At 28.4% G+C, this 24455-nt stretch overlaps 7 protein-coding genes across 9 annotated transcripts; 4 read left to right on the top strand and 3 right to left on the bottom strand.

Annotated features, from left to right (window-relative positions):
- Window positions 1-1300: 1300 nt before the first annotated feature.
- Window positions 1301-5335, bottom strand: LOC128952904 (exportin-5-like). Its single transcript, XM_054298365.1, has 9 exons — window positions 4309-5335; window positions 4090-4237; window positions 3810-4032; window positions 3598-3740; window positions 3372-3527; window positions 3181-3306; window positions 3017-3114; window positions 1536-2925; window positions 1301-1439 (listed from the first exon to the last, which is right to left on the bottom strand). The coding sequence occupies exons 1-9, from the start codon at window positions 5181-5183 to the stop codon at window positions 1308-1310; spliced, it is 3291 nt and encodes a 1096-aa protein (XP_054154340.1). The 5' UTR covers window positions 5184-5335; the 3' UTR covers window positions 1301-1307.
- Window positions 5336-7060: 1725 nt separating this feature from the next.
- LOC128952184 (tRNA wybutosine-synthesizing protein 5-like) lies at window positions 7061-8106 on the top strand. Its single transcript, XM_054297530.1, has 2 exons — window positions 7061-7131; window positions 7201-8106. The coding sequence occupies exons 1-2, from the start codon at window positions 7063-7065 to the stop codon at window positions 8104-8106; spliced, it is 975 nt and encodes a 324-aa protein (XP_054153505.1). The 5' UTR covers window positions 7061-7062.
- Window positions 8107-10939: 2833 nt separating this feature from the next.
- LOC128952901 (sulfotransferase 1B1-like) lies at window positions 10940-12439 on the top strand. Its single transcript, XM_054298362.1, has 3 exons — window positions 10940-11431; window positions 11591-11821; window positions 12026-12439. Exons 1-3 carry the CDS (start codon window positions 10940-10942, stop codon window positions 12437-12439), a joined length of 1137 nt encoding a protein of 378 aa, XP_054154337.1.
- A 600-nt stretch (window positions 12440-13039) lies between these two features.
- Window positions 13040-15402, bottom strand: LOC128953031 (cleavage and polyadenylation specificity factor subunit 3-like). Its single transcript, XM_054298524.1, has one exon. The coding sequence runs from the start codon at window positions 15155-15157 to the stop codon at window positions 13073-13075; it is 2085 nt and encodes a 694-aa protein (XP_054154499.1). The 5' UTR covers window positions 15158-15402; the 3' UTR covers window positions 13040-13072.
- Window positions 15403-15456: 54 nt separating this feature from the next.
- LOC128952900 (methyltransferase-like 26) lies at window positions 15457-16245 on the top strand. The gene is made up of 2 exons (XM_054298360.1): window positions 15457-15626; window positions 15731-16245. The coding sequence occupies exons 1-2, from the start codon at window positions 15509-15511 to the stop codon at window positions 16243-16245; spliced, it is 633 nt and encodes a 210-aa protein (XP_054154335.1). The 5' UTR covers window positions 15457-15508.
- A 1251-nt stretch (window positions 16246-17496) lies between these two features.
- Window positions 17497-21653, bottom strand: LOC128953029 (zinc finger FYVE domain-containing protein 1-like). Of its 3 annotated transcripts, none has more exons than XM_054298523.1 (12): window positions 20981-21653; window positions 19794-20893; window positions 19675-19729; window positions 19390-19601; window positions 19227-19324; window positions 18831-19158; window positions 18583-18753; window positions 18463-18515; window positions 18271-18383; window positions 18095-18202; window positions 17750-18023; window positions 17497-17618 (listed from the first exon to the last, which is right to left on the bottom strand). In XM_054298523.1, exons 1-11 carry the CDS (start codon window positions 21159-21161, stop codon window positions 17791-17793), a joined length of 2652 nt encoding a protein of 883 aa, XP_054154498.1. In that variant the 5' UTR covers window positions 21162-21653; the 3' UTR covers window positions 17497-17618; window positions 17750-17790. The 3 variants fall into 3 exon arrangements, with proteins under 3 accessions (XP_054154498.1, XP_054154497.1, XP_054154496.1); XM_054298522.1 differs by having other exon boundaries at window positions 17759-18023; XM_054298521.1 differs by having other exon boundaries at window positions 17497-18023.
- Window positions 21654-22448: 795 nt separating this feature from the next.
- On the top strand, window positions 22449-23343 carry LOC128952899 (uncharacterized). Its single transcript, XM_054298359.1, has 2 exons — window positions 22449-23153; window positions 23242-23343. The coding sequence occupies exons 1-2, from the start codon at window positions 22728-22730 to the stop codon at window positions 23341-23343; spliced, it is 528 nt and encodes a 175-aa protein (XP_054154334.1). The 5' UTR covers window positions 22449-22727.
- The last annotated feature ends 1112 nt before the right edge of the window (window positions 23344-24455 follow it).

The following is a 24455-nucleotide window of genomic DNA, read 5'->3' as shown; positions in this document are numbered from 1 at the left end:
AATTCGTTAATTAATAATTATATTAATTGTCAAATTAAATTACGAGTTATATTGTATTACATTATATTTAATATTATAGACTTTGTTTGAATTAGTAATTTACAAATTATAAATCAGTTTAAGTAATTTAATGAAAGTACAATTTAACAACAAATATTAGTTGAAATATTTTAAATTAAAAAATAGATGACTTGTTCAAAGTTGAAAAATGACCCATGTCAATCATTAATCGACAGCTAGTATATCATATTTTTTAATTAATTAATCTATTTTTATGTGTAATTTAATGCAAATTTTAGTGTAATTAGATGTTCAAAGCTTTTTAAGTATTTATATTTATTGAAAGATATTAAACTCAAAACTAATTATTTTTTATTGATAATTATTATCGCTTTGTAATAACATTTGATGATATATTTTTAAAAGTCATTTTTACTTTAATTTATTTTAGATATAAACTTTTTTCAATATTATAAATTATATACAGTACATAAACCAGGGTTATTTTTATATAGATTTATTACAAACAAATTCATAATTATTTAAGACATAAAAAATCACATTAAAGTCTATATAAGTAATTCTGGTCACAAAATAAATTATTGATCATAAAAATAGTAATTTTTTTGAAAATTACTTTAATTATGTCATATATTTAGTAATTTATACTAAATATAATTAAATTGTTTATTTCTTGTTAAAGTAATTATTATATAGGTATTTGTATATATAGTATATAAAGATTATAATATTACAATAGTATAAACTGTATATAAATTAMCAAAAATTGATCATGATAAAAAATAACACATTATTAATATTGTAAATAAGTCAATGCTTTACAATTGACTGGTTGTCCAGTGAAACCAAAATGACTGTGATATAAGGCGAATATTAAATGAGATTTATTACCATAAAAAACAATATAAAAAATATATTATTTAAATACAAACATAAAAATTACATTTCAAAATACTAACAAATACATCGACTTTTTTGAATTTCAAATGGCTTTTATTTGCTTTATAACTGTGTATTACACAGTATTTTTTGAATATGAATTTTTGCTAAACTAAGCATTAAAATTGAAAATAAAACTTTTTTTGTCCGTTTTGTTCTTCAAATATAAGTATTTTTAATCATTTAAATTGCAAATTATTTTATTTCTTTTTTTTTAATGTGTACATCAAAAACACATGTTTTTAGGCATAAATTGTTGGAAAACTCAAATAATTAAATTTTAATGTATATTAAACTATTAAACTTAAATAAAATGTATTATAATGACAAATATTATGGTATTTTTATCAATCACTAAACAGCAAACAAAGTGATATATCGTCGTCCAAAGTGTTTTGGCGATTGTTTTTCGTATAAAAAATTGGTTTCAAATTCTTAATCTCAACGCTTTGGTATTTATATAACTGTCCGATATTTTTCTATAATAATAATATATATATAAAAGCACTTTAATATAAATAGTATAATATAACAATTTATCATCAAATATATGAGTCCTTCAAATCAATACTCACTCCAATAACTTGTGATAAAAGCTTTTTAATGATTTCTTTTTTCTTTTTGTCTGTCAATACATATTTAGTATTTGGTTCACAAGTCTTATGAAGTTTTTGATCGAAATCAATCCAATCCTTTAGTGAAGATCCAGTTATTTGACTTAATTGCTGTTTAATTGAGTCAAATCCCATTTTAATGGCAATCCCTTCATAAAGAGTTAGTACTAATTGTAACAAAATTGACTGATTCTGTTCGTGTTCACCGAAATAAGATAATCCGCTAATCAATTGTTCAAAAAGAAAATATACAGCGTTTTCACTTTTAATCATATTATCACTAATTATTTTTTGAATTAAAAGTTGATTCAATTGAGCMGTTTTTAATGCTATGTTTGTGTCAATCCATGAAAGTGTTTTAGCGATTGGATATATAATAACATTTGGGATAACATTCAATAAATAATTTCCTAAATCTGAGATCTTTGTGTCAAAAGAATTACTATTCATATCTGAAGTATCACACGATTGCGTGACTTTGCTTGGCGTGAGAATAGCGACCATTATATCAATGAATTCTCTGGACAACAACCGATTGATTTCATCGCTAATCACTTCGGTTTCAATCGGATCGCTCTTGTCTTTCATATCATCAGTTTCTGACAATTGATTTCTTGCTTTAATTTCATCCCATTTTACATTCAAATTGTTAAATAAATATTGCAATAGTAATGATAAAATAGATTCAATTTTGTTGAACATAATCTGATTTTGTGGACAATTGGTTATAAATGGTCGAACAAAACTTCTGGCAATCATTCGTAGCTTCCATTGCGGTAAAAATTCGATGTCTGTGAAGATTAATTTGAAATCACAAATTTGGTCGTAAAAATGCGGCTGAAGAACACTAGTGGCCACTCCTAATGTCGCGTAACAGTTCTCATGCAAATTCCATACAAATATTTGCATCCTATAGGCCGCAGATTTTGTCAACATTTCGCTGACATCAGAGAGCGGCTGATCCAAGATATTCTTCTTATCGGTTTCGCTAATATCTGCGTAAACCATATTCTTGTAATTGACACAACATTTTTGCTGATATTCTGATCTCCAAATAGTGTTCAAATTGGAGATCAAATTAAACAGTCCGTCAATTACTGGAAAGATATTTGGTATGAAAACAACTGATCGTTCAGTTTTTATGCGTTTTAAGAAACTTAATGTTAGATTAACAACATATGATAAATTGGCCCGTCTTTGGCTTAAAACCACATCATCTATTGAGTCAACATTAAGGCCGATATCGCATATAAAATCATTAGGATTTGGTTTATAACTATTTATCCAAACAATTGTATCAATCAGTTCTTTGGCAAATAGTTTTTGATGTTCAATATTTTCAAATTCGTTGCTATAAATAWTTAAATTTGCATATAATTAAATTTTTAAAAATAATTACCATGGTAATTAATTTCAATTATGACAAAATARCCCCAACAAACCTAATTAACAAAAGGCCCTCATTTAATGAGCATTTTTCCATTTGACTAAAATTTTCATTATTCAAACCAATATATTGTCTTATAGTTGTAAATAATGGCTTAAATATTTAGAAAATTATTTTTTTTAAATATCTATAAGTATTAAAATTAAAATCATAGCTTACGACTAATAAAGTTGGATATGTTTGACATATTTTGATAAATAGTGAACACGAGTGTCGACGCAAATCTTTTACTTCTTTACTTTTGATTGTTTCATTAGTCAACGTAAATGTCGCTAATAGTAATGTCTGTAAAATTATATTWTTAAATATAAATTCATTTAAATTAATATTAATAAAATTTCATTACTAACTCTTTCAATGATTTGATTGAGCAAATGATTAGAAATATTTGGCAAAAATACAGTTAATGCTGAGATACACGACAATTGACTGGATATGACATTTGGATTATCTTTATTGCATTTGTCTATCAATGACTTCAATAGTGTTTCGCTTTCAATGCAAAACTAAATAATATTAAATATAAAATTTTCATTTTAATACTAATTACAGATAATATTCTAATTAAATATTCACTTGTCTTTTATCACTGATTTTGTTAAAAACTGCAGCAGAAAGCTGTGCTAATATTTCCCAATTTTTTGGATCACTATTTGATTCATTCAATGATTTCTCTATTGATTGACCGACAAATACTAGACATAAATTTTGATCCAAAACTATTTAAAAAATAATTAAATTTTAATATAAAATTTTATATATAAAAATAAAATTAATAGCAATATTACCGGTTAAATGTTTGAGTAGTTCAAGTGTGTCGGTTCGGACTTTTAAGAAAAAGTGGTCAAAATCTTTGTTGTCGTCAAACTCGAAACCTAACAAACTCTGGTTAAACATTGGTTTAACTATTTTGTGTGCAATATTAACCAATAAATTGTTAAATATATTAGTATCGATAGACATATGATTATTAGTTAATCGTTTATAGTTTTTTACAAAAACAATCCAAAACTGAATCGATAAATCATTTAAAATAATGTTATCGTTTGTAAATAATATAAATATCACAGAAATATATTGATTCCATATAACAGTTGATATTTGATTTGAATTATTGTCGATCACCAGTTGCTGACCAACTAATGATAAGAGAGATACCAATCGTTTCAGTAATGTCTGAACGTCTTGATCTTTTGAATTAATTTCAAGATATTTCCTAATATTAAAAATTTTAAATCTTATTTAAGTAAAACATTAACAATAATTTAATTAAAAAATTAAACTAACCCGACATTTGAGATAATTAATGAAATATTATTATCACTAAAAAGTACTTTAATTGCATTTTTATCGCTATCTTTAGTTAATTTACGGCTAAGACAAGTAAGAAGACAATCGCATATCAATTGCTTTATTTGGTGACATTTGTCATTTTGATAATCAATAGCTAACAATTGCATCAAATTATTTAAAAGAGTTGCATCTAATTGTGTCCATTCAAGCATCACATTCAATGTATTCAAAGATATCAAACAGARATTAATGTCTCCAGAAGTGAAACATTTGCCAATATATGCATAGATATCAGTCATATGTTTGTTGAGTTCATTAGTCATTTCTCTTCTTCGCTGAGGATTATTTGGTCTAAAGAAGACACCGACTTCTTCAGTCAACTGCCAAATACAATATAAACTTAGATAAGACTCTCTTTGCAATAAATAAGACATGAATTGCGGCCAATTTTGAGGCCACTCTCGGATGACAACTTCAACAACACAACGGCCGGAAGCGTTCATCAAATGTCGCCATTCATGGCTCGGATAATCCTGTGAAGACATATCATTGTTGAACCAGCTTTGCATCAATTGTTTCAACTGATTCTTGAGATTGTCATCCATTGAATTCCAGTGATATTTGATGACATTATTAAGTGTCTGAAAACCGAACAGTTTGTAGGCAACAGATTTGTTTGTCATTTGTAGTGATGACTGTTGAAGAAGTTTTAGTGAAACTTCGTATGTCATCAACGGATTATCACTGGATTTGAATGAATCGATCAGTTGATTGCATTCATGTCTTAGTTGTTGACCACTGTTTGAGTCCATCACTACATCAATCGATTGGCACAGTTGTCGACAAACGACATCAATGTTGTCATCCATTTTTATCGTCGACACAAGTGATTACCAGAAAAGACAATTAATAATAAGTGATTGCAAATCAAATCAAAAAATTTTATTTTTTCAAAAAACAATGAAAACATTGAAATCAATGCTTCAATACAAGTGTTGCAAACAATTTCGTTCAATAACTTTATTACTATAACTGTTTGTAATATTATATACGAGACGTACTGTACTTAACGTTATTGTATTGAATGTATAATACATTTTGAGATTAATGTTAACATGAGTTACAATTTGATAAACAATTTAACATTTTGTTTGTTTGTTATCAATACTCAATACAATTATAATAGACTATATTAAATGCATTAATAAGAAAAACACAATTAAAATATAATAATAATATAAAATCAAAACAAACTTATATATAAAACATTTGATAAAATATAATCAGATCTAAAAACAACATTTGTTTTTAGTTACACATTAATAGAGAGACAATTAGGATATGAGATATAATATTATAAGCACTGGTATCCCAAATAGTGGTCATAACAGTGATGGTCGAGTAGTTGCTCATCAAAATCAATGGATTTTATTATTCTTCTATCGGTTTATGACATTTGGGTGTCAGGTAAACGATAACACCGGACACGACCAACATTGCCACCCAAACGATCCAAAACAAGACAAACAACGACATCCTGAGTCTGACCCAAAATGGGTCGTTTGCGTACTTCATCAGCTCTTTCTTGTTCATACCTACAGATCGGGCCAATCTAGTGTCGCCCACTTCGACCACAGCCTCGCCATTCTTGTTGTCGGTAAACTTGACAATTGACGGTCCGCCGCTGGTGTCCGCAGTCGGATTCAGTTTATCAGTTTCGGCCGCTTCTGTATCCATATCTAACGGTTCCCTTTCCTCCAATGTTGGCTCTTTAGTTGCCTTCTCTGTCTTGACGTCTGACATTTTGTTTCAATTTAAACTAATAATAATTAATAACAATTGATAACAATTGGTAACAATTAGTGTCAATTTGAGACACAATTTAAAGCCAAAGGGATGTCAATTGAGTGGTGTATTCACTCAATCAATGCTAACACTCAATGTTTGACTGCAGTGGGAGTCGAGTCGTGTCTCTCAACAGTCCTATCATATCATATGACACGTGATTATGCAATACAACACTTGTATTGCTGTTTGAGTGTAGGCTTACTATTAATATTAATACAGTATATCATTATACAGTATATATGGCAAACAAACTGTTAGTTTCAGTACTTTAAGCCCTGTTTTGCCATTTTTGGCGTTTTTTTGCTAATCATTCATTGGCTTCACTTAACTATTAAAAAATATTTATTAATATTCATATCATATCTCTTAACAGTAGTCACTACTGTAGTGCTTATTATTATTAATTAACATTTAAAAACATATTTAACTATACATTGCATAGCATTTTAAAAAGTTTACAAAATAAAATTGATGTAAATTAATGTAATGCTTATAATGTTGAATATAATTTATATTTATAATTCGTAAAAATGATAAAATTAGATTAATAAGTGTTAAATTATTTTATTTTAAAAAATTAACTAGCTTAATTTTAAAAATTGTTTAATTTATAATTTTAATTTACTTTCCATTATAAACAATAGGCTATAAATACTTAAACTTTATAACATATGATATTTGTTATCATATGGTTGTCAATACATTTAAAAGGACTGGTATTTATCACATGTTTAACACATTGCACATCCATTACCTTACAGTGCTTTTCATTGTTTATTTAAATTTTTAATTTCTTATACATTATTTTGACAACTTTTTAGACCAATTGTTGTGATTATATATGATTTTTTAATTAGTAATTACTGTCAAAAAATTATATGATTAAAAACATCTGTTGTAATGAATGTCTTAACTGTTGAAAAGTATCAAAACTTAGACAAACAATCATTCAATGAATTGATAGAAAAAGTAAGTCATGTTATAATAAAAATATTTAATTAATTTAAACCATTACTTGAATTGGTTGTCCTATTCAAGGATATACCGTTTGTCATAAGAGACGCTGATTTTGGTTACTGTATGACACAATGGTCGGCCGATTATTTGAAGGACAGGTTAGGAGAGACCAAAGTAACGGTTCACCAGTCGATGCAATCAATGCTTAATTTTATTGATAAAAACTTCTTATATAAAACATTGCCATTCAATGAAATGATCGACAAATGTCTTAATGATGACCAACACTATTATTATTTGAGATCAATTGGTAGCGATCGTCGGGCTAGAGATGTGGCCGATATTAGAGCTCAGTTTACCGAGATTTCAGACGATGTGACGATTCCATCGTTTATGTCCATCTGCCAGAAGACAGACGAATGTCGATCCACTCAAGATTGTCACCAAACTGGTCACAGACAGCTATTTTCAAGTGTTTTTCGTATTTCATCTAAAGATTTAGTTCTTTGGACGCATTACGACATATTAGACAATATTTTAGTTCAAATAAAAGGCCGAAAACGTGTCGTATTGTTTCCACCGGATAACTGTCAGTACCTCTACTTAGAGTCAGACAAGTCTCGGGTCATTGACATCGATGAACCTGAAGACCTATTGAGAGAGAAGTTTCCGCTCTTTTTGAATGTCGATCGCTATGAATGTGTTCTCGAAGAGGGAGAGTCACTATTCATACCTTCCCTTTGGTTTCACAATACAACTGCACTCGAGTTCAGTATTGGTATGAATTTCTTTTGGAAAGACAAACAATTAATCGATGATAATATGTATAACAAGAGTGATGTCTACGGAAATAAAGATTTGAATCCAGCTGTTGATGCCTTCGCTAATGTCGATAAACTGGTCAAACATTTAGATAAAATGCCAAAAAAGTTCACAGATTTTTATTTAAGAGTTATTATTAATAAATTACAAAATAAGTTAAATTAATTAATAAACTAATAAATATTTTAATTCTTTGTTTAATTTAATATAAATATATTATTTTTATAATCATAATAATAATAAATAAAATTATGCTTTTAATTTCATAAGTTAAATATCTTTTTTAACTCATAATTTATTTGTATTACATGTAATAGATTATTAGTGTTTATAATTTTATTTTTTATAATTTTAAAAATAGAAAATAATATTTGCATTAAATTTTATATGCAATTAAAATTACTTAAATGTAACATTATATGAAATGTCAATATATAATGTGTTAATTAACGTATGTATTATTTTGTTTGCAATAAAATAAATATAATTTTTGAATTTTGCACAAAACAAGTGAATTTCAAATAAAGTAAAAATTATTTTCATATTTGACYAAAAAACAAGTTAATGATTTAATAGCTTTTTTATACATAAACTATTGAAAATCTATACTAAAAAATTAATGTTAATTGTCATAAAAAAATTATTTAATATGATTAAACTTCAAAATATTTAGCTATACTTAAGTCTTCAATACAACTGATGATAATTATATTAAGTAATAAATAAATTAATAATTTTTTAATGAATTAAATTTAGGACTTTATTTCCTGGCAGTAAAATCAATAAAAGACATTATAAACTCTTCTTTTAAAAAAGATATAATTGAAACTACTTTATAGAAACTTTTGATCGATTATTATATATATATATATAWATATAATACTGTATTATATATAATATATATATATATAATACTGTATTATATATATTATTAATAAATCAAAATAAATATGACATTTAGAAATTGACTTTTTTTGGGTAAATCATTACAATAAAATATTATTATTTATTGAAAATCAGATAGAAATAAATGTAAAGTTTGTTTTAATATTTAATATCACATATAAAAAAATATTATATAAGAAATGGAAATCCATTAATATGTGGTAACCCTAACAACAACTGAAGACTATTTGAAGGATTAATTTAATAATTTCATTGACAATGGATTTCGTGTTTTTGTTACATAAATCCTAGAGATCGGCCCTAAACTTGTATCGTTAAAAAAACATTTCCACTTATTTACCATTTTTTCATTACTTTTTTATTATTTTATAAATTCATACTTATTTATACTTATATATATATATATATTAATATCTGAAAGAAATGAGTTAATATTTTGTTTTAAAAAATATGTTCAATGAATGAATGGATTAAATAAATAGATAAAAATGTTTTATATTAAAGATACACCCATTTTATACCATTAGCTTATATTCTATAAGTTATATACTAAACTACAGTTTATTATATAATATAGTATTACATTGCATGACGATAACAATGATTTACTTAAAATCATTTTTTTAATTTTTATATAAACATTATTAATTTTAATATATTTAATGACCATTTGATCTTATTTGACAATTTGAATTAGTGAGCATTGAACTATAGTTGAAACTAATTTTATATAATTACTTGAAATTGATTGTAACTTACTATTAATTATTAAACAAATGAAATATCTTACACTTAAGTTAAAGAAAAATGTGAAATTAAATATTTTTAATTAGTAATAATTTCACAATAGTTATTAAATGAAATTAAATATTTACAATAAAACATATTTGTTTATATTATAATATTTAATATATAAAACATTAAAATAAAATTTACTTTATATTTATTTTATTTGTCATTTAGTCAAACCATCAATTATCTTGGTATGTGTATTATATTATTAAAATATTTCAGATAAATTAAAATTAATTAAAAATTATAATTATATTAATTTGATTTACTATAATATTTTTTTAAAAGTCAAAGAGATTACTCCTTTTTTTATAGATGTTAAGTAATAAAATTAATTAAAAAAAATATTTAGAAATTATTGACAAATACTATATAAATATTTTATGTTAATAAAAAACTATAGCATTATAGTACAGTATTAATAGTTGTTTAGCTCATGTTTACCAAAAATAGTGAAGTTGTTATGAAAATGTTTTTTTCTCCAAATATTAATCTTTTCAATCAAAATATGACTAAAATTATGTCTTTAATGTCACTTAATAATAGTTTGATATATAGTTTGGTGTAAATATTTAGATCTAGTAAGTGATTAATAGATAATCACAAAAAATATTATTAAAGTTATGCATTAATAGGTGTATATAGTTTTTTGCGGATCAATGACTTTGCATTCAAGCAATTGCTATACAAACTTAAAAGCTTTATCCCTGTATTCAATGTTATACACATTTAATAGTTGTATTGATTTTTGTATGATTTTTACACCTGAGAAGCGCTGAAATTTAGTTTTGTTTTATTCATACAATTACTTATATATATATATATATATATTCTTGTCTTTCCTTTTTATTATAATTTTTATTTTATATAAATCAAAATGTATTAACTAAATATATTAACTAATTTCATGAATATTAATATAGTTTAATACAGTATATATAATATACAGTATTATAAGTACAATTATAGTGCAATAATTTAAAAAATAATGAAAAAACTACATATTATTTCGTTTTGTCGAAAACATCATTATTATTATTATTTAATATCAAACGTATCGTTAAATTCCGAGTCTCTATAAACTTATTGTCCAATCATTTGTTTCAATAACTCATTTATATTAGTAGATTGTTGAGAGCATAATCATTGATTACTTTTTGTTGTTAATAATAATATATAAAAACTATACAAAAGTATATTATAATAATAATAATCAGTATATATTTTTGATACAAAATTTAAAATATTTGTTTTTTATGTAAATTTTTGTTTGTGTATCACATAAATGGCAAAGAATGAGATGATATCATTGAAATTCTTGTACAACAATCCGTTGGGAAAATTATTCACAAACGACAAGATATCCAAAAATAGTGTCGTAATTCTTGCCGAAACTGATCCCGACTTGGATTCAGACCAACAACGCGCACAATATGTCCGGTCTATTCCTAAAGCACTTCTCTTTAAGAATCTTCTACTTCAGGGATATCTTGTGAATCCAAAGTTTTTGAAAAAGATCGACAATTTTCAGATCAAATCGGATGACTTATGGTTAGCAACATATCCTAAGTCAGGCACCACTTGGACTGAAGAAATAATTTCACTGATCTATAATAACGGAGATATTGATAAAGTAAAAGACAAGTTATTAGCCACTCGTGTCGTCCACTTTGAAGTGGGACCACCATTAGGTCATTCACGTTGGCTTAAAAAGTTAAAATCTCCCCGATTGCTGGCCACTCATCTACCCGTAACACACATACCGTCACAACTCAAACAATCTAAATGCAAGGTAATAAAAATTATGAATTTTATGAAACTTTAATATTATAGAATAAACATTTAATAAAATTTATATTTATTAATTGATTTCAAATGTAAATGAAACACAGTTTTGTTATATTGATATAATTATGACAAATAATAAATTATTATTTCAATAAATGTAAAGATAATATATGTGATGCGTAACCCCAAAGACAATGCCGTGTCATACTATCATCACCACCGCATCAGCACATACTTAGGCAACTATAGGGGTCCGTGGAATACATTTGTCGACCTCTTTGCAAACGGACATCTGGCACACGGAGATTGGTTTGAACACATCAAAGGGTATCGACAACTGTCCATACAATACCCAAATAGAGTACTATTTATATCATATGAAGAATTAAAAACAGTAAGAGTTTTACATTTATTTTGTAATAATTATTTCTTATTTTAAATTTTTAGTTTTTTTTATTAAAAAATATTATTTATTTAGTATTATAACCATTATATTTTAAGGTAGTAGTTGTTCTGAAATAATATTTATTAATAATTATTTGAATCTATGCTAACATTTAATTAATAATTATATATTTAAACTATTCAACAAAAATAGGATTTGCCAAAAATGATTGAATTAATAGCAAACTTTGTTGAACGCAAACTATCTCAAGAAGTAATTGATAGGATTGCCAAACACTGCTCTTTCGATGAAATGAAGACCAATAATATGGTTAATAGAGAGAAGATTCCAATCAAAGATCTGTTTGATATGACTGAATCCAAGTTCATGAGGAAAGGTATTATTGGTGACTGGAAAACACATTTCTCAACTCAACAAAGCAAACAATTTGATGATAAATACAACGATAAACTCAATGAATTGGGTTTAACTGTTTGCTATGATAGCGAAGATGCTTACCATCGAATGCAAACAAACGGAAGAATTATTAATAAAAATTTTCAATCATTTGATGACAACCAGAATATTACAGACAATAGTGATAGTGGTTATGACATAAGCTTATGAATTAAATTAATATTACTTTATTTATTAACCATTTCTTAGCTATGAATACAAATACAGTATTACATATAAAATACTTTTTAAATTTTTTTTACCTTTACTGGCAAATACAGTACAGTATATCAAGAATCTTGATTTATGAAAATATGATAGTAATTGTGTTAAATATATTTATCAAAAAATATTTATACATTTACACTATTTTTAGAAGTACTTTACAGTAATGATATCATTTATTTATAGTACATAATCCAATATTACTTATAAGTACCGGTAATTATATATTTGGGAAAATTATTAGTTTTCCAAATTAATTAAAAAATGCAATTCATGAATGTGTTATCATATTTATAGCTATGATACATATTTTAATTTAAATTCAATAGTTTAATTTTAACATATAATCAATGTTATTTACTAGTAGTTTGTTATATTGTAACTATGCAAACAAAATAATAAGATAGTATTGTCAACAAAATGTATTAATAACAATATATTATAATTTACCATTATCAAATAATCAATTATTAATGCTAATACCGATAATATTATAAAAAAATATATCAAAAAATAATAATAATTTACAAATTTGGAAAAAAATAATTTATTTAAAAATACATGATTATAATCAATGGATTAATTAGTAGTTACTTGAGATGCGGGACATGAAAGCAGTTTAGTTATCATTGAATTAATGGTTTCGTCGTTACATTTAATGATTTGTTTTTTACTTAAATCAATCTCCACTTCATTGTTATCAATATTACAGCACATTATCTTTCCTTCGCCTTTTGTGGTCAACTCTTCGACGCCAAACATTTCTTTCAATAATTCAAACATAAGAGTCGGATCTAATGGTTTGTTCAGCTGTTTGTTTTGTTCGCTGTTTTCGTTTTTCAGTATCAGTGCCACAACAGAGTCGGCGTACATATCGGTGACCGGACTGGCCACCCAATCAAGTGTAATAAATTTACTGTTTGTATTCAACGCAATGTTTATTTTGCGCAAAACTCTTAAAGTTTTGGAACCGTTCTTCTCGATAATCTCGCAATCAAAATGAGATAAAATGTCGAACAATTCTTGAAAAGTGCCGCCGAAATGGACACTAAGTTTTTGGCTGATTGTACTCATAACCATATCGGTATATTTGCTCAAATCTGTCGGCGCCAACAAATGGTAGCTGAAGTTACGCTTTACGAGAACACCGGACACCTTGTGGCCGGCTTTTGGCGCGTCAATGGCTAAACTGCCCATAACTTTGGCCGTCTTTTCTCCTCTGAAGTGCAACTGAACGGGAATCGTATTTTTCGGATTATGAAGAGTCGGTGGATTATCTGAGTCTTCGTATTCTCGATAAAGAGCGGCCTTTAGTCGATTCATTTCGTTGGCCTCGCCGTGAACTAGCATTATGTGCGGTGGTCTGAGAGCTCTGATAAATTCACTCGTTTGCTTGTAATCGGTGTGAGCCGAAAAAGATATGTACTCTATCTGACATTTACGGGCTATTTTTTGGCCACTCAATGTGGTTATCTCTTCGGGTTCGGCCAACACCTGTTTAGCTAGTGTTCCTTCGACACAATAGCCGGCAATTATGCAACAGTTGCGAGTGTCGGGACACCATAACTCAAATAGTTCGCGACTCAATCCGTTTTGCATCATTCCCGGTGTGGCCATCACAACACACGGTCCCACGTCCTCGAAGTGATCAATTGATTTCAAGTTTGAAATGTGTTTGAATACAAACGGATTGTTGATTGCAATCTGTCGTTTGATGCGATCATTCATTGCGTTAATATATGTCTGATATACAGACATACACTTCTTGGCCAATGAGGACGCATAGTATATGGGAATGTCATGTAATTCCGGGTGTTGTGTCCAATACTCGTCCAAAATAAGTAGCAGTTCCTGTGCCCGACCCAATGCAAACACTGGGATCAGACAACGGCCGCCACGACTGACCGTATCGTAAACTATTCCCGTAAATCTGGCCTCACGTTCCTCTCTCGGCTCATGTATATGTGTGCCATATGTCGATTCAACAATGAGTACATCCGGTCTGATGGCTGGTATTTCGGCACTCATGAGATGCCTGTCCTCTTGTCGTGAGAAGTCTCCGGTATATAAGATCTTGACGCCCGCTATCTCTATCATAAACATAGCGGCGCCCAACACATGGCCCGCATTGTAACACCAAAATCTGATTCCCGACACTTCTTTTTCTTCGTGAAAGTTAATCGTTTCAATTCTGTCCATCGATTGTTCCAAATCTGATTCCGTGTAAAGCATCAGATCTGTCGATATATTCGACACTTTAATACAATCGGCTAAAAGCCATCTGTAGATGGCTTTCGTCGCGTGTGTCATAAAACAGCGACCTTTGAATGTTGTCTTCTGTAGAAACCACGGCAAAGACCCGCAATGGTCTAAATGAAAGTGCGATATCAACAACAGATCGATCTGTTCCGGATCGATGACGTCGACAAATGGCAGCGCATCCATACCATTAAGACCCGGATGTATACCACAATCAAGAAGAATGCGTTTGCCTTTGAATGACAGGTAAATACAGCTGCGGCCGACCTCTTGGCCGGCGCCCAATGCCGTCAACTCAAGCAAATCACTTTCTGTGTCCTCCGTCTGCAGTCTTTGTTTCGACACATCGATGGACTCACTTCTGTTCAATACAATCAACGATTCTTTCGGTGGCTTTGATTCCATTGTCAACAACTTATGTCAAACAACAAAGTCTTGAAAAAATCGTCTTTTTATATATCAGTTGACAATCACATCACATGTTTGTTACATAAAAAAAATACAGAAATTTGTGACCACAAGTGACACCTATTGTCATATATTTTATGACCAATTGATTGAATCGTTGAAAACAATGTCAAAAATTGCCACTTCTTGACAATTGTCATCACTTATGTCTCTTTAGTTATCAATTGTTTATTATTTTTATTATTTTAGTTTATTTAATGATTTTTATGTTTTAAATATTTTAATTATTATTACTTTCAATAATCTGAGTTACAATTCGTGACAATTGGTGACAATCGGCCGATAAATATGTTGAAATACTCGGCCGCAGACCGTAATAAAGATGCCATTCTTCAAGTGTTGACTACAATAGTGAAGAGTCACTACAATAATCAAGACATACAACCATTGAATGCTTTGGAAATAGGTTTGTATTTTTCATGTCTTATGAAATAAGTTTTAAATCAATTTATTTAAAGTCTTAATAAAATTATTTAATAACAATTATTGTTGGATCTAATGTACTTCTAGGGAGTGGTTCGGGACAACACGTGACACATATGGCCAGACATTTACCTCACATCCGATGGCAACCAACAGATGTGGATCAAAGTCTATTTGAATCGATTAACTCATATATAAAACACTTTAATTTGACAAACGTTTGTCCGGCCGTTCAATTGGATGTGTCTTCTCCTAGCAATCGGTGGCCAATCTTTGAGTCAGAAAAGTTTGATCTCATATATTGTGCTAATGTTATACACATCAGTCCGTGGAAGTGCACTATCGGTCTGTTTGAAGGCTCGTCAATGATATTGTCGCCCAAATCGGGACTTTTGCTGACATACGGTCCCTATGCTTGTGATGGTGTCATAACACCTGACAGTAACGTCTCATTTGACGATAGTCTTCGGCAATCAAACCCTGAATGGGGTCTTCGAGATATACGTGATCTCAAAGAGTTGGCCACAACTAATGGACTATCATTTGTGTCAATGCATGAAATGCCGGCTAATAATAAAATATTGGTTTTTAAGAAAACATAAACAATTTTTTGTGATTTTTAAAACTTATATATATATCATATATTTATTCATCATTAAAATCAGTTTATTTTTAGTTATTTTTTTTATAAATATTAATAACGCGTCGATAAATATGTGATAAGTGAGTAACTTTTATAATCATTAATACAAAATAATATTAGAATTATATATTTATATATATATTTATAATTATAAATAACTTGAAAATTATATTATTATTTTTTAAATAAACATTAAAAATATATTAACAAGGACAAATAATGTATATAATATTTTTATAATAACTTGTATGGCATACCAGATAAATACATACAATATATCTTAAAATATTAGTAGCATTGCTAATAACTACCGTATTTTTTAGTTTAATAGCTTACAAATATTGTATGCAATTTAAACACTTAAAAACAAACAACAATTATTATATAAATATTATTATTTAAATAATCTATAATAGCATACAAACAAATTGTTAGCTAATATAATAAGACTCTTATAGTATAAGAGTAAACATTTGATAAAATGAAATGGCATTTGTTTTTTTGTACCAAACATTTTGGATAATAAATGCCATCATTTTTTCAGGACAATATAAATCAACTTTTAGCTGACAATTATTATTATTATTAAATAAGTTTACAATTATTTTATGATTTCATTTGTATTGTAGATATGATTTCATCAAAAAATAGTTTGTTTATAAAAAGTTGACACATGTTCTCATTTCAATGTTATTTCTGGAAATTATTTAACATTATTATCTAATATAATGATTATAATGTTTATAATTTCAATGACAGAATAACTTAAATTTTGCAATTATTGCAATAATATAATATTAATCTTGATTTTCATTTTTTTTGTAATTTAATTTATTTTAAATATAAATTTTTGATTAAATATTAGTAAATCTTAGCAAGTTGGTATTTTTTTTTGATTCTATTTATTATTTTATGATTTTCACTATAAAAATCAATTATAATTACGGTAGTTATTAAGAAACATCTGTTATTATTAAATAAAGATAATTTACTTAAATTAAATGTATATTATAGATAAATTAAAGATAAATTATATATTTTTTAAGTTACTCTCTTATCTTGCGATACGTTAATTAATATTAAATTAATTGATTAAATAGTAAAACGATTGATAAAAATATCATAACATTTTGTTAAATATTGGGGACAGTCTTTTTTAAATATACAAATTTCATGATTTTTTTTACATTATTTTATAATTTTTATATATTTATATTTGTATATATAATTAATGCTATTATTATGTAATAATAGATTTAATTAATTATGAATCAAAATGAGTGCTATTTATGTGCAAATGTATGACTTGATATATGAACGGATAACGTAAACCTAAAATAATTAAATAGACAGACAAATGTCGGCAATAATTACAATATAACCAATCGGTCGGCTATTAATAAGCGGTCATCTGAGATGACCTCTAATTTTAAATGTACATTAATTCTAATAAAACCAAATACCGTAATTACATCAACAACAACAACAATCCATTATAATATTATCATTGATGAGTAGACTTCTTTTGGCAGTCATCGCAAACCCGAACCGATGTATCCCAACCTCTTTCAAGAACTGATCTGCGAGTTTGGGAACAGCAATCACAGACTCCTTGACCACAAGCTCTGCAGTGATGTATTGCTAACTTTTCGTTAAACTCGATTTTACAGACAAAACAATTAGTGATATCTTTATCGGGAATCCAATATTCAGGTCGAGCCGTGTCTTTGATCCATTCTTTAATAAGAAATAATAACATTTTTAATACATTAAATTTGATTAACAGATAAAGTGTTAACAATACTAACCAATGGGATAATCGATTGCCTGAACAATAGTTTCGATGCCGTTTTGTATCATTTCTCCCACAATACGAGGGGTCACTTCAGTATTGGGTGATTCCACTGTTCTTTCACCTGATTATTAATTAGCGTATTATAAAATCAATAGTATATTTCAAACCAATCATCCGATACAAACATACCCTTTTCAAAGCATTCGTCACATACTCTGACCGGTTGGTCACCCCATCCACGTTCGGGAACCGGACGACTCTTTGACGAACAATCTTCGCAATAGCCTCCACCACATAAACGGCTAATAATTATATTATTTAATGAAATATTCATTAGTATTTGACAATATTTATATGTAAACAATATACAGTATGACATACCAGTGATGCTTTTGATCCAAAGGTTGAAACTCTTTCTTACATCCGCCACAATGCTGTGGAGAAAGCATATAATCAATTGGTATTCAATAATAGATTAATAATTAGTGTAATAATCCGAACCTGAATTCTGTTATTTGGTACCCAATATGCCGGTGCAATCTTATCTGCCATCCAATCAGCCAATACTTTTGATGGTCCGGCTGTTATCTGTGAGACACTTGTCGACACATAACCCAATGTATCAATTGCTCTCTGACCAACATTTTGGGAACCTTGAGATGGCATTGGTTCCTATTTAAAAAATGGTGCAAAACAAACATTTTTATTTTGTTTTAAACTTTTTTATAAAAAAAACTTTAGTGACTAACATCAGGCCAGACGTGTTGTATTTCTGTACGAACAACACTCTGTTCGGTTGGCTCTTTATTTCCGTACCAATATTGTCGGCTCCGGTATATAATACCGCAGAACTTGCACTCTAATATATAGCCACTCCACGCATATTTAGCAATACCGAGCCAAGTGGACTCATCAGATGCTGCTGTCTTAGGGATCACTATATTTTGCTCTCCCCTATCATTACAATCTTTGCAAATAAAGATTTGGTTATTGTATTGGTGTTGATATTTGCATTTGTGTGAAGCCGTGTGTGACTTGCCATCGGACAAATGGTTCATCGAGTGATCGCATTGAGCGCTGAAAATAACATTGAATTATAATTAAAATCCAATTAAGACAACAGTCTAAAGAAGCTTTTGACTCACTTGCAAGACATACACCGCGAAGAACACTTGAAATACTCGTCAAAGAATGGCTTCGAAACACATTTATTTATATCTCCGGAAAACTTTTCGTTTAACATCTGAATTAAAATAATAATAATTATTATTTATTAAAAATCTTAATTAAATTAAACCAATTAATTACTTTTAAGGCCGTGAATACAGCAGCTGAAGTACGACTCGAGCGAACTGTTGTATTGTTGAGATGTCGTCTAACAGTCTCTTGGAGTGGTTTGAAATTAGTCGGCGGTGTTATGGTTTGAGTTCCAACGTATTCAAGTGCACTAAAAGCTTCTATAGACTGATCCGATTGTTGGAAGCGCTTTCTTATGTAATCTTCAGGTGTGAGATCATTTTCTGTTTGAAAAAATCACATTACAGTAATATAGTGTTCAATATTTATTACGGTAAGAGCATATGAAAGACATACCAGTGCAAAGAGTTTCAGTGTGTAGTGTCTCATGAAATATGATAACAGTTGGTCCCTATTTATGTTAATTTAAAAAATCAATCAATAAATGTTTCAATTATTAATAACGGATGTCATACCAGATCGGAAAGAGGACACAACAGTTTGCACCTCTGAATGGCTGCTTTGAGCTCTTTGGAAAAATGTTGGACATAAACTCGTGATGCGTCGCCCAGGAATGTGAACAGGTCTTCATGGAGTCGTTCGGCACGAGTTCTATAGATTATTATGTCAGAAATGGCCAATACTTTGAGTAGAAGACGAGTGCGTCGATTGTTGTTCTCGGATATGCCAAGTAGTCCTTCCGTATCGATTGTAATAACTTTAGCGTATGGATCGTATGCACACCAGATGCCTATTGTGCACGAGTTTTGTGCGGCCGATGTTTTAAACATCTCCTTTCCCTCGAAGAATGTATAGTTCAAAGTGTGAGACTTGCCTTCGCCAGTATTTCCAAAAATTGAGACCACTTTGATGAGTGCCGTTGGAGAGCAACCCATTTTGGCTGCAAACTCATCACTGGAACTAACTTTCATCAGTTCATTCTCATCGATCAGAAAAAAACTTTGGCGGACATCGGGTTCACTGATATCCGAATGCATTATAAGAGTACCAGTTCTCGTCATTTTACCGCATGTTTGACCATTGATGGGACTATCTATAGATAGCTGTGCGATATCTTCTGAATATGATTTACCTTTACATTTGTTAATCACCACTTCATCGGATCCAACCGTTCCATTGCATTGATTTCTGAGCGATGGCTCGTCTTCCTCCTCACCGCTCGAATTCAAATCTATATTATCTAAAGGCTCCGTTGCCTCAGATTTTCGTTTACTATCACCTTTGGATGATATGTATTGACACGAATAAAACTCGTCGCTGTCCTCTTTGTCTTCGTTTTGTTCAATGGGTTTCTTTTGATGTTTTTTCTTATTATGTGATGTATGCAGTGATTGGTCGCAAAGAAAACAAAAGTTTTTATTACATTCAACGCAATGAATGTCAGCTAAGTTTCTGGTTTGACAGTTATTGTCACAAATGATTTGATCATCAGTTACGACCAGTCGCTGTCTATCGTGAGACTCGAGTCCACGATTTTCATGCAATAGTTCTTCGCATAGACTGCACTGATATGAGTTGCAGTCACGACATAGATATTGAGCTTCAGGTTTGGCACCTAATGGTTAAATGAAGACAAAACAAAAAGCCAATTGAGAGTCGATTGTCACCTTAAAAAAATAAGTGTCAATAAAAGTGGGCCAACCTTTGCAAGCGAGACGTTCGCCACACAACTGTTTTGTGGGACGTACTCTCAGATTTGGTTTATTGTTGTTTTTCTTGTGGTTATTATTAACTCCTTTGTGATGTTTATTATGATCACTACTACTACTACTACTACTACTCTTGACCGATGTCTTGGCTTTAGAGTCGCGATTTGTTTGCATTGATTGGATTCGCCAATCAAATGATGCAAAGGATTTCAGACGACGTACGAGTGATTCACTCGACAGACAGGAATTGATTCAATCAATCACAACAACAATGTCTTCAACAGTCGTATTACGCAATCAGATACACAACTCAATCACTTAATATGTTAATCAATGAATCCAATAGTAAATCATATGACAAATTAATTAAACAAATGATAGACTAATAAAATAAAAATATATATTTGATATTAAATTTAAATCATATAAATCCTTAAATATAAAAACAAGTGTTTTATTGTGCGATTCACTCGACTCAAGGCTATAACACTAATAACTGTAAACTCAGTCTCTCTTTATTGTTGTTGTCATTCATTGCTCTCTCTATAATAGGCTCTCAAACATACATACAGTGTATATACAAGACATCAGATGATTGCAAGTAAACAATACGTGAATACTATTGGACACAACAATACAGCACACAATCGTTACTAAAGACAACACACTGTACTTGAAAACAATGTTTAGTTAATAGTCATTCAATACAGTAATACCAATCATTTAGTGACAAATAGAGGAGTGAATACATTACTGACTGCTATTATACTGTATTTAATATAAATATAAATGTATTACTCATTTGACTTCAATTACGTCAACATATTTTTAGTCAAACAAATGTTTTACCAATTATTACAATATTTTATTTGATTATTACTTAATATTTATATTCAAAATTAGTAGATATTATTTCATTATCAATACAACTATCAAATTATATTTAATATATTTTTAACAAATTTTCTATTTATTTAATTTTTAAGAAAAAAATTAGTAAAAGTAAAACCAATATTTAATGACTTTTAATTAACTTTAGTTATATTAATGAAAAGTTGATATCATTTTACTATTTCAAAAAAATGATATCAATTTGAATGACGTTTTGTTTAACAATTTATTTATTTATTTGAAATGATTGAGTGATAAAGCAATCAATTAATTGAATGAATGAATGAATGAATGAATGCATACATTCATACAATTATTTAACTTTTTATGACTAATAATATTTTAATAAATAAATAGAAAAAAACTAAATAAATAAAAAACATTTTCTTAATGTTTGACAAATCAATTGAATGATTCAATCGAATTGTTATTAAAATATAAACCAATCACTGGCTATAACTTCCCCATCACTTCCCCCCCGAAACTGCCCCTCCCTTTGGCACCTCTTATAAATGTTAGCGTCATTTATGGTAAGTATAGCAACAAATGCGTTGTCGTTTGGAATTCACACCAAAAAAAATAGAGTCAGTCATACAGTTTTGCAGACAATCTTATGGTTTGAATACTATTATTATTGAATAGATTTTGTCAACAAAATGATTGGATCAATGAAATGATTGGTTGTGTTGTTAATACATTTGGCGCTATTTATGTGTCGTTTGTAATACTATTTGCATTTGCATTGCATTTGACTTTAATTTAATAAACAATTGAAACGTTTGTCTCAATTGGTGTCCACTTCTTAATCCAATCTTTACCATTGATTATCACTGACGGCTCTACAGACTAATGGCACGACTGTTTGACAGTCAAACGGACCAAATGAACGATTGGTTGAACTCGTCTTCAGACGACAAACACAGTGTCGATAGTATGCAGGACTCGATGCGAACGCCAAAGAGGAAGAAGACAACAACAGTCGATAAAGTTGTGAATTTGTCGCCAATTGTCGGACACAACGACTCGATGGACGACACGGCCTATTCAAGTGTCTATGATATGGATTCAGATTTAGATCTGACTTTCGATCGGAATAAAAGCAAACGTCAGTATTCGTCAGCAAACAAGAAATGGTTTGACTTTTCGCCACAATTGGGTTCAACACCTAAACCAACGAAGAATCGATGGCAAAGACGACAAAAGCAGAATATGTCGCGAAAAAGGAAGTCACAGAAGAATGAGTTTAGTCTTTGGGATAAAGCAATGATGAAAAATGTAAGACATTTGTCATTAAATTATTAAATGTTTTAATTTTACGAATTTATTCTCAAATTGACTGTTATTTTAATGTCTGATTTTAAAGCCTGAACTCGAACTTTGGATCAATAGTTTTAATGAAGACTTGAAGAGAATCGAGTCATCGGAACTGTCTGTTGTTAACAGTTCTGTCGCGTCAATGGTTTAAACATTTTTGTAAATTCATATTTTTTTATTTGATTGAAATGTTAATAATTTATTACACAAATACTTAATTTTATAGTTTTTTAATTTGATTCAGTATTGTAACAATAAAACTACTTATGATTATAAAAGATTTATAATAAACATGTGTATAATTGTTTTGTACTTATATTTAAATACTATGTATAATTGATTATAAACAATATCTGAAATAAAACATTTTTGTGATTGATTACCTATATTTTGAAATTGTTTTTTTTAACTTATAGTTTGAAATAAATAATTTACCTAATATTAAATATTATTGATATATTAAAAATAGTTTTTTAAAAATCAACGTTGAATTAGTAAAAAAAATAGCTATAAAATAATATAATTTTATWGATAAAACTATTTTTAAAATAGATAAGATGTGTGTGTGTGTGTGTGTGTGTGTGTGTGTGTGTGTGTGTGTGTGTGTGTGTGTGTGTGTGTGTGTGTAATACACAGTATAATACTGTATAATACAGTATATAACCGTATAATGTATAACAGTGGTACAGTGTATATATATACCATAATTTACTAGAAATACAATTGAAACCAATTACAGTATTATTTTGTAATTATTTGAGATTTAATTTTGTGTTACAAAATATTATAAGAGCTACAGTTTAATCTATAATTGAAATAATCATAAATTTAATACAGATTATCAAGGAATTGGATTAATAAATGTGTCAATATTTTTCTAATACTATATAATTTTTCAATAAAATTTCTAATCATTAATAAAGTAATTGTCCAGAAATGGATCAAATGTTTTTAGATTATATTGAAATTTTCACATAACATAGAGAAAAGCAAAAGTTATAAAAAGATATAAAAAAAACAGGAAAAAAAAGTTATTTAAGTTTTTATATTAAAACTACAACTTCTCATAACTTTTTACCAAATTTATAATATTTAAAGTTTTCTTTCAATGTTCTAATACTAATAATACTAAGACTCTATTGTATAAACATGAGCTCAAAATAAGTTGTAATAATATATTAAAATTAAATAATAATTTATATGTCATTTTTTACATTATTACCTCACAGTATCCACAGATGTTTTACATATAAAAATTTATTA

This window comes from Oppia nitens, unplaced genomic scaffold, assembly GCF_028296485.1.
Source record: "Oppia nitens isolate AA-2021 unplaced genomic scaffold, nextdenovo-longstitch-racon4-pilon3 scaffold1_pilon_pilon_pilon, whole genome shotgun sequence".
In the NCBI taxonomy this organism is placed as follows: domain Eukaryota; kingdom Metazoa; phylum Arthropoda; class Arachnida; order Sarcoptiformes; family Oppiidae; genus Oppia; species Oppia nitens.
Note: the sequence above shows the minus strand (reverse complement) of the source record. Positions and strands in the feature narration are given on the sequence as shown.

Coding starts and splice junctions, on each gene's coding strand:
- LOC128953031 (XM_054298524.1), bottom strand. CDS start 15,157: ATGGAATCAAAGCCACCGAAAGAATCGTTGATTGTATTGAACAGAAGT.
- LOC128953029 (XM_054298521.1), bottom strand. CDS start 21,161: ATGCAAACAAATCGCGACTCTAAAGCCAAGACATCGGTCAAGAGTAGT. Junction 19,730..19,793: donor TGTGTCCTCTTTCCGATCTG/GTATGACATCCG, acceptor TAACATAAATAG/GGACCAACTGTTATCATATT. Junction 19,159..19,226: donor TCGCGGTGTATGTCTTGCAA/GTGAGTCAAAAG, acceptor TGTTATTTTCAG/CGCTCAATGCGATCACTCGA.
- LOC128952900 (XM_054298360.1), top strand. CDS start 15,509: ATGTTGAAATACTCGGCCGCAGACCGTAATAAAGATGCCATTCTTCAA. Junction 15,627..15,730: donor ATTGAATGCTTTGGAAATAG/GTTTGTATTTTT, acceptor ATGTACTTCTAG/GGAGTGGTTCGGGACAACAC.
- LOC128952184 (XM_054297530.1), top strand. CDS start 7,063: ATGAATGTCTTAACTGTTGAAAAGTATCAAAACTTAGACAAACAATCA. Junction 7,132..7,200: donor TCAATGAATTGATAGAAAAA/GTAAGTCATGTT, acceptor GTCCTATTCAAG/GATATACCGTTTGTCATAAG.
- LOC128952899 (XM_054298359.1), top strand. CDS start 22,728: ATGGCACGACTGTTTGACAGTCAAACGGACCAAATGAACGATTGGTTG. Junction 23,154..23,241: donor ATAAAGCAATGATGAAAAAT/GTAAGACATTTG, acceptor CTGATTTTAAAG/CCTGAACTCGAACTTTGGAT.
- LOC128952901 (XM_054298362.1), top strand. CDS start 10,940: ATGATATCATTGAAATTCTTGTACAACAATCCGTTGGGAAAATTATTC. Junction 11,432..11,590: donor TCAAACAATCTAAATGCAAG/GTAATAAAAATT, acceptor ATAAATGTAAAG/ATAATATATGTGATGCGTAA. Junction 11,822..12,025: donor CATATGAAGAATTAAAAACA/GTAAGAGTTTTA, acceptor CAACAAAAATAG/GATTTGCCAAAAATGATTGA.